The 13,675-nt window shown below is 37.4% G+C and overlaps 2 protein-coding genes across 4 annotated transcripts; both read right to left on the bottom strand.

Annotated features, from left to right (window-relative positions):
- Positions 1–6,933: 6,933 nt before the first annotated feature.
- LOC141606024 (F-box protein CPR1-like) lies at positions 6,934–13,013 on the bottom strand. 3 transcript variants are annotated; one of them, XM_074424987.1, is made up of 4 exons: positions 10,850–13,013; positions 10,675–10,773; positions 9,732–10,502; positions 6,934–9,176 (listed from the first exon to the last, which is right to left on the bottom strand). In XM_074424987.1, exon 4 carries the CDS (start codon positions 8,357–8,359, stop codon positions 7,151–7,153), a length of 1,209 nt encoding a protein of 402 aa, XP_074281088.1. In that variant the 5' UTR covers positions 8,360–9,176; positions 9,732–10,502; positions 10,675–10,773; positions 10,850–13,013; the 3' UTR covers positions 6,934–7,150. The 3 variants fall into 3 exon arrangements, with proteins under 3 accessions (XP_074281088.1, XP_074281089.1, XP_074281091.1); XM_074424988.1 differs by lacking the exons at positions 9,732–10,502; positions 10,675–10,773; positions 10,850–13,013 and having other exon boundaries at positions 6,934–8,385; positions 8,473–8,577; XM_074424990.1 differs by lacking the exons at positions 9,732–10,502; positions 10,675–10,773; positions 10,850–13,013 and having other exon boundaries at positions 6,934–8,375; positions 8,473–8,572.
- LOC141608347 (F-box/kelch-repeat protein At3g23880-like) lies at positions 11,728–12,903 on the bottom strand. Its single transcript, XM_074427711.1, has one exon. It carries the CDS (start codon positions 12,901–12,903, stop codon positions 11,728–11,730), a length of 1,176 nt encoding a protein of 391 aa, XP_074283812.1.
- Positions 13,014–13,675: the final 662 nt, after the last annotated feature.

Below are 13,675 nucleotides of genomic sequence, written 5' to 3'. Positions count from 1 at the left end.
TATCGAAGTATTCTCGCATTCCTAACCTTGAACTACTACAAGCACGTCCATGACCTTTTAACACTATCAACCACAACATATACAAATCCATACCTTATGCTACACCAACACTCTACTTCCAAATATACTACCATATGTACAACCATCAAAATCTCTTTTATCGCGTCCTACTCCTCTTAAGATAAATGTTACGTCCTCGTAACTCACTAATACTAAATCCTAGATATATCTTTTCATTATCCTTATCACCACCGCATGTCAAAGATAACCACCTATAACCTAAACACTCGCCATGCACATATCCAAGGCTCTCTTACTTAAACATTTTTCATACCTCAACTCATGCGGCACACCACCTAACTTATACCATAAAACTCGTAGCAAAATCACCATACTAACTCTCCATTCTTACTGCAAAACAACATACCTCTCTATGTAAGGCACCTATCTCCCAAAAGCATAACTCACGATCTACACTCGTTACGTACACTCACACTAGATCCTCAAGTTCTTTTCTTTATTACCGCAAAACTCAAACAAAACTTAACATGACACTAATTCCCAACACCCTACACCCACTGTTCCAAAATCTGATTATGAACCACCTGCAGCGTCCAGATCAATACAACACATGTTCCACCAATCACTTACCATGACTATGTCTAAAGCCTCATCTTAAAACAAGATCAAAAAATCAGAACAACTTCCGACAACCGTGTCCCATCAACATAATGTCACTATACCATGACAACAACGAAAACATATACAACTCTCTTTCATATCATACTCTACCCTCATACCAAAACTTAACTGGTAAGAAACATCAATAAACAAAACAACTGTCTATCTGTACAAACTGAAACTCACAGGAAGCAACATCAAACAAAACAACAATTTATGTGTAATGGTATGTACTTTGAAACTCGAATCATAATCATCCCGCCTACTCCACCACAACCGGTGACGACATCGCAACACCACCACCAATGACCACACCGCAGTGCGAAAATACCCGCATCACAACACTAGGTACCGTGCCCGGATCATCACCCGAGGCACCACAACTACACCGATAGACATCACAACAGACACAATCCCATAAACACTGACCCAACATAACTTCTCGAACAAGAAAAACTTACTCAAATCCACTTTACTAAATCACAATGCAACATGTTATATGAATTAAACAGATAATAATCTCATGAACATCATCCTTACCATTTCACGGAATAAACAAGTATCATCCATACACATACAATTTTAACTATCCATGCCAGATCAATCACATTATTACCTTTTTGAACCTCATTCCATTAGTATACCGTACCCAACATAAATTACAAAACAATCATATAACAACTTTATAATTATCACACCATACCGCTTCTTGTGAGGTCAGAACCTCACACAAACATTTACACGTATCATAGACCCGTAATCACATCCACCTAGTCAATCCTGATCACGTAAGTTACCACTCAACAAAGGTTACCTGTCGCCCGAGCTTAACTCATATGCCCCTCATAACATATTCTCCCATTCGCATATCCATCACCCCCTGCCAAATGTAATCATACTATTAATACTCAACTACTAACAACCGCCTCATATAACCACATCTTACACTCTCTCACAACCATACATATCAACCTGGTCTCTAAAAAAAATCAACCGCTTCAGAATTGTTACCTTTCTAATATATCCTCACCCTTAACCATTAGTCACAAACCATAACACTACCACTGTCCGGACATCAAATCCTTACACTCATCTCTAAATATCACGATTTCTTTCCTATCTTTGGTTAACATCCCAAATAACGAACATCAAATCCATCAACAAAATTACTTCAACATTCTTCCCAATACCATTCTTAACTGTATCATCATCTAAATCTCCACCAAAATCTCATATCATGCAGATATTCTACCAACTTCTTACTTTCTTGAATTCCTCAAAACTCAAGACTAATCATGTTGTCCCGAAACTCCTCTATAACCATTAACTAACATCCTCATGATTGGTAGCACACATCTCGACAACTCCTTACCTCTATATCACACAACTCCGGTCAACATTTTCTTAGTTTTATTCCCCTCATTCTTTTTCTTTTACACTCTACAAAATCAATTAACCATTCAACTCCTTATCACTTCTACCTAACTCTTTAGTGTTAGGATTTACTTTCTCACTTTGCTCCAAAACTCACATCTAATTATTTCATATCGATATCATCTCACTCTTTCTTACCACAAATATTCTCTTATTATGTCATCAATCACCCTTGCCACTAATCCATCCATAGAATCAACGTTTACTGTTCAACAATTATATCTCTAGAAATCAAAATTCCTTTCATACCGCTAATTGCCCAAGGAAATCACACAGTAGTTTCATCTCTTAATAAACCAAATCTCCCAAACTCATTCACTTTCTACAAATCCACCTCGCGACATGTCTCCACAAAGTTCACTATATACTACTCTTCTCAACCTTTTTAAAACGAACTTTCACTATGTATATTCTTAACCCACACGACTCCTAACCATCCTCCTCCATGATTCTTTACACATCTCAAGATGCCACCATTTGCGTCCCTCATTTCAATCCTTTCATTCTCACGTTCCATAAACTCACATCATCCCTTGCCCCCATTTAATTACTTTTGCATTACTCAACGTACAAACATATCGCTCATCTCATCTCACAAAACATGCTCTATGTCTCAATAAACCATAACGATCATCCTTTTCTTTTTCCACTATCTATCACAACCACGTATAACTCATGTCCTCCCACCGAACTCATACTCACCACAGGTGCCACTCACTACACCACAAGATTGGGTAACTTACGCGTCAAGACCAACGTACATGTAAAACAATGCATAAAGAAGCAAAATAACAACTTTGAATTAAACATAATATGCAATGAATTCAAAAGATAAGCATATGACCCAAAATAGGGGTCACTAGATCGAAATCTTGGACACTCGATCGAGTAAGTGACTTACTCGACCGAGTAGGTGAAGATCAGAAGCATGTAAAACAAATCACCAGGGCTACTCGATCGAGTAACTAACGTACTCGATCGAGTCCCCCATACTCGATCGAGTACCAAGGCTACTCGATCGAGTACCTACGCATTTCTCAAAGACTTTGTCCAGTTTTTCGTAAAACAATCATAACTCACTCATTTCTTGGTCGTTTTGGGCGTGTGACCTATCGTTAGAATCGTAAAAGGACAAGCTATCACCTCCAATTGGAATCACATTAAAATCATTTATGCATCTAAAGTTATAACAGTTTAAAGACAACCTCCCTATAATCGAAAACACAACTACTTGATTTTACTTCCCAACAACTTAAACGACAACATGGTAAAAAAAAAAACAACTCGATGCTCATAAAACCAGTATCCCTAACCACATGTTACTAACTTCAAAAGCCAAGTAACAAATAACTCGATGCACATATATCATTCAACTTACCAATCACATATTACCCACATGTTTTTATTATATAACTTTACGTAAACAAAAGGGTTCACAATTATATGACATCAAGTATCATATTCACATGTTACTAGCATAACAACCTTATAAAATCTCTTCCATCATACAACATGCGTTATAAAAAAAAAAAATATCATATTATCATGCAACAATTATCATCTTTTCCACCAATTATTCATGCTCTTACTCAAACTTTCAGCTATATAAACTCGTACAACACTACCAACAACATATATGTATACATAACTCTATGTATAACTCCAATCAAACAAATTTTCTTTCCGTATTTCTATAATGCCATATCGTAAAACAACTATCATATTTTCAATCAATAATACGAAATCACATCATCACCATCTTTTCTACACATTCCCCATTCTCAACATACATACATCCACTGATTCATGCCACACATCACTACATAGGTACACAATACACAGGGTAAACACATAGCGATCCCGACTCATATCCCATAGTGACCGGTTCAAAATTGTAGGGCGAGTTCGCGACTTTAAGACGTCTCCCAAGTCTTTGCATTAGCTCCTACAACTTTTACCCCGGTTTCATTTTAATTGACTCCCTATATTCATTAAATTCATTGGTTACAGGTTTCAGGATTGTCGCTCTGATACCATTTGTAACACCCCCATACTCCAAGTGCCTTACCAGGACCACTCAGGTATAAGGATACTACCATCTCGGTTGTCCGAGGCAATGAATATCATAAGACAATAAAGAAACGTATTTTAAAAGTAATTATAGTTTAAGTGATTACATGTTCAAAACCAAAACTGACAAAAGGAAATACAAGTTCTCAAAACTATCTACTATCAAATACTATCAAGCGTCGGACACGGCGGAAGACTTCTAAATTGCAACGTGGTGACTCATCCCAGCTATCCCATACGCGTCATATCATACCGCTCAATAACTGTTCACCACCCCGAATGGATCACCACGTTTTCAAAACATTTAAACGGGTCGTACTAATCACACAACTCAATATATCAACAATAAGATAAAAGCAGAAACTTAACCGTCACACACACACACACAATCACGCCGATCCCAACAATCTCAATCACCGATCGTCCCTTTGGACCGGCGCGCGATGGGGGACCGCAGCCTGCACCCACCAAATCCCCGCTCCTCATAATGAGCGATAACCCTGTCCATTAATGTGCACATCCCTTCTGTGGCGGGTTCCAAAGAAGGCGAAACTAGGGCGTGAAGCCACTCCCGCAAGTGACCCCACTCAGCCGAGGCCACGCCTCGCGAACCATAGACAACGATCACAACCACAATCACAATACAATTACTATATCAACCAACCAAACACAACACATCAACCAATATCCCATTATGGGACTAATACTGAGTAGGAAATCCTACCTGGAACAGCAACACAATCAGACGGTCTCAACAGCTGTATCACAAATCCTTTTCTACGAATCCTCCTCCTAACATATAATCACATAATTACTAACAATCACAAAACTAACACAAAACCCCCAATCCCAAAATTAGGGTTTAACGAAACTTGACGAAATACTATAAAATTGGTATGTAGATCTTACCCTCGACGCAAGGATCACAAAGGTATAAAGAACGATGGAATCCGACCTCTCAAGCTCCGGGATTTGTCAACAACACGGATGAATGCGAAGAACGTAACTTGAATCTCCCTTTTAATGTTATTAGGTTTGTAAAAGTGTATTATGAAAGTGACGGAAAGATTTATATATTAATCCGTGTTATTAACAAAACCCGTCGAATTATCACCCGCTAACCGAGCTACTCGATCGAGTAGCTAAGGTACTCGATCGAGTGCCCCCTTACTCGATCGAGTATCCTAGTTACTCGATCGAGTACCCAACAGGTCAGAAACTATTTTAAAACGCAACTCACCCTTACTCGACAGAGTAAGGCCTACTCGATAGAGTAACCAAAGACTCATAAATACGGAGTATTACAAAAAATGCCAGCATCATGATCAAAATCAAATTTCCGCCACTTATTATTTTTCCTAAGAGAGAAGATACAAACAGTATAAGTTTTAAAATTTCCCTGAAACACTGTTGACAAAACTTGAACATATTTGTAGTCATCAACAGAGGATGTATTTCCAAATCCCAGAGTCGCAGAAACTTTATCGCGGTTCCATATAATGAAGTATTCAGCAGAAGCAGAGGTTGAACAAATCAACCCATTGAAGCAACCTGTAAGTACAAGTAAATCTTTTCCGACCCCAAACTCAACGTCGAGCTTAACTAAATTATCCTCAAAACTACCAGCAATTGTATCATCATCATCGTCATAAGAGAAAAGGTAACAATTCTTATAGCCCATGATAAACAAGGTGATAACTGATAACAGCGGAAGGGTGAGAAAAGAGGAATTTGATAAGGTGGGCATTGACAAAAGCGGAAGAAAGAAAAAAGAGTAAAATACCATTGTTTAGAAACTGACTTAAATCGAAGAATGGATTCGACATGCAATCTTGTAAGTATTTCCTGAATGATAAAATCTTGAGACAGGCGAGGTTTGTTGAGAATCACATGTTTCTTTTTAGCATTATGTGGTTCTTTCTCCCCCATTTTCTCCAATCTTCTTGTAAATTGTGAGAGTAGGGAGTGATTGAGGTTGAAACAGGATTTGTTCATCTAAACTTAAGATTTGTGTGGGTAAGTAGGCTAACTAATTTGGATCCTCTTCTTTCCCTCTTCTTTTGGCTCGAATTTTAAGCACCTTTTATTGTTACGTTATGATGTAAGGAAATAAAAGAGAAATATACTACGGAGTACTTCGTATAAGATTGTCGTGTTATGTTAGGTTAGTTTGGACTACTCTTGACCCGTCTTAAATTTAAGACGGATATACCCTCTTTTTATTTCCCTCATTTGAAGCATTTTGTCAAGGACCTTGTGTGCAAATGGTAATCTAACCTTCCCCAATCAAACTGTGCTAAGCTTGATATAGAATTTCATTAGCCAAACCCAAATTTTGTTGTGAACTATTGTTTAGAATGACATGACAGAGATATCGACTACTGAAGAAAGTTTAGTAATAGTAATTACCCTCCCCATTTATATTTGGTGTTATAAAACAAATCACTTTCAAGGGTCTACGAGATCATATTAGAGACAAATAAGCAAGCCAGCAAAGAGACAAGCATAGCACATACTGAGCAAAGGGGGCCAGCCATTCGTTGAATTCCTCCATCGTCTTTTTGATGATCTTTGCTGACTGCTATAGATTCCATCATTGATGTGCTTATCCAAATTCCGAGCCTCCTAATCAACGAAAGACATACACCCGCAAAGGCCAAAATCTTACTGATCTGGGTGCACCCATATGAAGACAGATTAATGAAGTCTAACAAGCCAAATAAACACCAATTCGTGTGCACTACCATCTGATAAAAAGCTTATTTTGCACGATAATTGAAGGATTAAACAGGTTTAATTACTAGAAACATGGTGCATGTAAATGAAGAAAATTGAACCAAATGCAAGGAACTACTTTGAACAAGTACAACACATTCACATAGAATACTATAAGCGACTTAGTTTTTATACATCATCATACAATGCCTTCCAACATGCCAAGGAGCAAGGGAATGTTGTATTGCATCTATGCTTCCGAAGGTTCCTCAATAGGAATCGGTGAAACTAGGCTTGGAACATATCTTGCCATCTTGAAAAAATGATCGAACCGCAAAAGCATTGTGTATTGCATAGGTTTCGTGCGTGTATCAACTATCCCCAACGTTCTAATTTTGAAATCCCATGGCTCATCATTGAATGGCCCCGTCACAAAAAACTTGCCAGTTCTCGTAAAACCGATCATTTCAGATTTCGTGTCTAATCTCAACCCTTTTGGCACACCAATAGATTTTACTATGGAAGGAGGTTTTAATATATGCATTGACTTGTCACCTGTAAATGTCTTATCGCAGTTGCACTTGCTCAAACACCCTCCCATGACTCCTAAGTCATCAAACCGGTCCAAGTTGAAGTTAATAATGTCAAACCTTTCAAGCCCTAGATCAAAGCTAACAACTAACTTACTATCTCCGCCACTACGAGCACCCCAATACAATTTTTCATTAATCAGCACGGCTCGTCCATAAGGAACGATATGATCATGATCAAAATCAAAATCAATTTTTCTCCACTTATTTTCCTTGAGAGAGAAGATATGAACAATATTACTCGTACCATCATAGTCACCTCCCTCAATCTCCCAAAGCACCGTCAAAATTCGAACATATTTATAGTCGTCAATAGAGGATACATATCCAAATCCAGGAGCTACAAAAAAGTAGTGTTCATTATTAAAATGCTCTAAATACCCATATGATGCATATTTGCACAGCTTACGAGTAGCCGGGTTCCATATAATGAAGTATTCGTTAGAAGCTGGGTTTGAATTGGACATACTGCCCAAAGAAATCAACCCATTGCAAGATCCTGTAAGTTCGAGATAATCTTCCTGGATGTCAAAGTCCAAATCAAGCTTAACCAAATTATCTTTAAAATTACCAGAAATCTGATCATTATCATCATCATAAGAAAATAGGTAACAATTCTTAAGATCCATGATAAACAAGGTGTTAACAGGAGCAGAAGGGTGAGACAAGGGAGATTTCAAAAGGTGGGCATTAGTGAAATCGGAAGAAGAAAGAGTAGAGTACCATTGTTTGGAAACGGACTTAAATCGAAGAACGGATTCGACGGGCAATCTTGTAAGTATCTCTTCAAAAATCAGATCATCAGAAAGGTAACTTTGTTGCTCAACAACTTGTTTCTTCTTAGCAATATTTGGGTCATTGTCTCCCATTTTCTCAAAAATTAAACTAATAGCAACTGTAAGATTATTAAAATTGTTAACTAAAATGAGTAAGAAATACAAAATTAAAGATCTGAATTAAACAAACAATTCACTGAAAAAACCTGGTGTTTGGTTTGGAGTGACTGAGTGAAGAACAAAGGTGTAGGCGTGTAGCTGCCTGTTGCTTTTACGTGTTGAGGTGGGCAAGTGGCCATACTATTTTTCTCGTGTCAGACACTCCTAGTCTCTATTTTATACGTGTTGGTTTGGCCATACTATTTTTCTCGTATCACATAGTGAAATTTAGATACACGTGTTGGCCAACTTTGCGCAATTAGTAAATTGTACCGTAAATTCATACTCCCACCTAATCTCTATTTTATGAATAATTACGAGTTAAATAAGGAATTGTGGGGTTAAAATATTAAGAAAAATAATAAAATATGAATAAAGAGTTGGGTGGGATTTGACGATATGAGAGAGAAATGAATAAAATAAGATTAAAAATTTCCAAAATAAGAAAAGGGAAAAAGCCTGAATAATCCGTTTTAGGAAATAGGGAAGAAAATAGTGAATAGGACAGAGTAAATAATTATGTAAACATATTCCGTACTTTTCGAACTTACATTATATTATATTGAACTTACCCGTCTATGATCAAAGCCGAATATGCTAAAATAAACCAGTAATTATACTTAAATCACCAACATAAATTCTCATTGAAGACGACACTATTCGTCACAGGCTGAAGACAGATAGTGCCCTCTCACAATATGCAAGTGGCACTATTCATGAAGTGCTCTATTTCTCCCCACTTGCCCTCCCACTTGTAGGGGTGTTCATTGGTCCGGGACCGGACCGGACCGGACCAAACTCTCTGGACCGAAGACCAAATAAGGGTTAAGAGGTGGACCGAAGACCGGACCATATTAATATTGGTCCGGTCCGGTCTGAACCACAAAAACACGTGGACCGGACCGGACCAGCCCAAATGGACCAAAGTGGACCAAATATTATTGTCATTGACATGTTTTACCATATAAAAATAGAACTCGAGAAATTCGTAATGATCAAAATAAACAACATTATTTTCTTACGAAATTTAACTACATAATTACACATCTTATAATACGTGTAAACAAAGTAGAAAATAAAATCAATAATATTACAAATTTAAAAATTCTTTTATTACATAACTTCGGTCCATGGTCCGGTCCGCGGTCCATTCGGGTTGGTCCAGGACCGGACTGAAGACCAAAGTAGAGTAAATAGGTGGACCGTGGACCGGACCAAACAAAATTCGGTCCGGTCTGGTCCGGACCAAATGGTCCGGTCCGGTCTGGTCTTTGGTCCGGACCACTAAATGAACAGCCCTACCCACTTGCCTTATTATGAGAGGGGCACTATCCGTCACAAGCTTAAGCTTGTGATGGACACTAAACTTGTGACGGTCTGACGGATAGTGTCTGTCACAAGCAAGACGTTAAGCTTGTGACGGACACTAAGCTTGTGACAGTCTGACAGATAGTGTCCGTCACAAGCAAAACGTTTTGTTCCTCATAAGTCATTACACCAAAACCAAACTAATTTATATTATAAAATATAAATAGACTACTGAATTGCCGAAGCAAAGTGGGTATGTAAGAGCTTACTAACAAACATAGATTAATGTATAACTCATTTTGCATGTTCCGATGGGTTAGTATACTCCTACCTAAGTGGGTGCTATCGAAGACACACAGTTTGATGAACTGTAGTAGCAGATTTAATGTATCCAATTTACAGCAATCAGAAATTGGTGAGATCACACTTCACAAACGTAGCTCATTATAAAAAAAATTCCGTTTATTCCAAAGTTATAGCAGAGTACATTAACTATTAAGTAGTTCGTTGTTTACTTCATGAATCCGGATCAATCTGTGCTGCAAATATTGAAAAAAACAGTACTCTGCTTCATAGGCTAACCATAAGAACAGAAACAATTGGAACAAAAACGCGCACAACGAAATATATTCTGCCACCCAGTAAATAAGAGCATTATTTTCTCTAAGGTATGTTTTGATGGCAAAGTGTATTTCGGTATGGCGTCAAGCTCACCCTTAAAGCAAAGGTAAGAAGCAGCAAATACACTCCAAAGTCCGACCGACACCAACTGTAAGAAAATAAAGCACAACACAAAATCACTTGAATACTACATACCATTTGGTTCATCGCAACAATGTCGAAAGACAACTCCTCTACTAAAAAAGGCCAACATTGGATTAATCATAGCACAATGCTCATGAAATGGACTTTATTAAAAACATAAAAAGCTCATAGCTCACCTGAGAATATAGACATTAAAGGCCCAAATTTCCACCATAGAGTTCGTCGTTATCGTTGAAGCATTTGAAGCGATGACTGGCAGCCATAAAAGAGCAAACCTGAAACCTCAAAAAAACCTCTTTACTTGCACCTATCATGACCTGATCCCGAATGTATAGGCCATCTAGTGCGCACCTGATTTTGCAATCATTCACTGCTTACGCGTAAAAGTAACATCCCAGTCCATTTGGGGCAGGAACAGAACCTCATCCAACGGAAAAAGCTGGTGCAATTTCCATGGCGAGAACAGTTCTCATGCGAAAATCTGCTTGACGCATTTTTTCAAGACCTTATGTGCAAAAGATAATTGAAACTCAATTAAGTTTTGCTTAGTTTGAGATAGAATTTTATCAACCACCAAACTTAAAATTTACATCCGAAATTTGGTTGAGATTGACAAGGCAGAGCTCTCAGCTAGTCCTAGGTGACAATGTAGTATCAGAGAGTAAGACACCAGAGGTAAAGCCTCTTTACTTCAAAAAAAAAAACATGTATAGTGAAATATCCTCATTTTTATTCGGCGTTATCAGTACAGCACTACAGCAAACAAGTCACTTCCCAAACTCGAAGAGATTAGATTAAACCACACAGCATTGAACAATCAATCAGTCTTACGAACAGGCAAATAAGCAATCAAGCAAAGAGTTAATCATAGTACATACTGCACTTTCAGACTGTCTTGAATCTCTATGCATCTAACAAAAATAGAGGCAAAACTCTAGAAGATGGTGCATGGGAAAACACAAAGACATAAACTAGAGCAAAACATTCCAACCAAACAGACGTTCATGATTCATGTGCAAAATTATCTGACAATAAGCATATTTTGTTGGTCTGATAAATTAACGGTTAATCTGCCTTACTACGGACATGGTGAAAGTAACAACTATAAAAGATGAACGACTACTCTAACAAGTATAAGACAGTTGGTTAAGATACTACACGCAATTTAGATTTTCACTTTTTCAGAACATACAAAATCTTCACACAGGTCAATGAACAATGTAGTGCATCTATGGCGTTGACAGCTTCTCAAAGGGAAAAGGTGAAACTAAGCTTGGAACATATCTTGTAATATCAATCATCTCATCGAACCTCAAAAGCACTGTGTATTGCATAGGTTTAGTACCTGTATCGACTACCCCCAGCATTCTAGTACCGAAATCACTCACCCTATCATTGAATGCCCCTGTCACAAAAAACTTGCCAGTCCTCGTAAACCCGGTCATTTGAGAGGTCATGCCTAAGCCCAACCCCTTTGGAAAACCAATTGATTTCCCTATCACCCCGTGAGATTCATATATGTGCATTAACTTGTCATCTTTATTTGAGAAATCAGAGCCGCACCTGCTCAAACACCCTCCCATGACTCCTAACCATTCCTTAGACTCCAACTTAATTACGTCAAACCTCTCAACCTCTAAATCGAAGCTAAGAATAATAGTTCTATGACCAGGAGAAAGAACAGAAGCAGGCCAATATAACCTTTCATTTGTAAACCTTGCGGGTCCAGTTACAAGGAAATCATGACCATAATCAAAATCAGATCTTGTCCACTTATTTTCCCTCAAAGAGAAGATATGAACAATACAATTAGTATCCCCATTAAACAAACACCGTTTCAAAATTTGGATAAATTTATAGTCATCAACAAAGGATGCATACCAAAATCCACAAAATACGTGACGGAGCTCATTAGTTTTATCAGCAATACGCTTAACGTAGACATCTGTTTCATATTTGTGCATTTTACGCGTAGCCGGGTTCCATAAAATGAAGTACTTATCCGAAACTGGGGTTAAACAAACCAACCCGTTGCAGGATCCTGTCAGTTCAAGTTCATCTTTCTCGAATCCCAACTCGAGGTCAATTTTAACCAAATTATCTTCAAAATTACCAGAAATTTGATCATCATTGTAAGAGAATAGGTATAAATTCTTACCAGATTTGATAAACAAGGTGTTAACAGGAGCGGAAGGGTAAGCAAACGGGGATTTGATAAGATGGGTCTTGGCGAAATCGGAAGAAGATAGAGTAGAATACCATTGTTTAGAAACCGACTTAAATCGAAGAATTGATTTAATTGGTAATCTTGTAAGAATTTCTTGAATAATTAGATCATCAAAGAGGTAACTTTGTTGCTCAACAACTTGTTTCTTGTTAACAATATTTGAGCGTTCGTCTCCCATTTTCGACGATCTTCAACTGTAAATTGTGAAGTGATAAAACAGTGAAATGGAGATAGAATAGGGTTTGTTCATTCAAAGTAAAAAAAAATTGGGAATATTTTCCCCTCGCTGGTCCTTACAAGTCCTCGGCTCCTCGCTAGTCCTCACAAGTCACCACCCAAAAGTAGACATGTGAAATTCCGGCCGACCCGAAAATTTGACTTGACCCGTTTTTTCAGATTTAAGACCCGGAAATTTTAATCCGACGACCTGTTTAACCTGAATCCGAACCGTTATTTTAGGGCCGAGCCCGACGCAAACGGATCGACTCGTTGGGTCAAAGGTAAATCACGAATTATATTAAAAAATATTAATATTTATATATTATATTTGAAAAAATAGTTAAAATTTTGTTTTTTATTACTTAAAATTACAAACACAATTAAAAAGTCAATTTTAAATAACTTTTATAATATTTACTAATAAAATAATTACTAAAAAATATTATTTTAATAATTATGTCAATATAATTAATGTAAATATTGAATATGATTAAAATATTAATTTTAAATATGTTTTACATTTTTAAAAAAATATTTTTTATTTAAAAAATCGTTAAAAAAGGCGTTATAAATTATTTCTTGACCCAGAATCTGACCCGTCCGACCCGTTCGATATGTCTACTCACAAGTTAGTGAGTCACCAAACTCACAAGAGTCACAACTAGTATTTGCAAAAGTAACATGATTTGATAAGCTTGACTCAACGTTCAAAATGATTTGAAAGGGATCTT

The sequence above is a fragment of the Silene latifolia genome, chromosome 10 (assembly GCF_048544455.1).
Source record: "Silene latifolia isolate original U9 population chromosome 10, ASM4854445v1, whole genome shotgun sequence".
In the NCBI taxonomy this organism is placed as follows: Eukaryota; Viridiplantae; Streptophyta; class Magnoliopsida; order Caryophyllales; family Caryophyllaceae; genus Silene; species Silene latifolia.
Note: the sequence above shows the minus strand (reverse complement) of the source record. Positions and strands in the feature narration are given on the sequence as shown.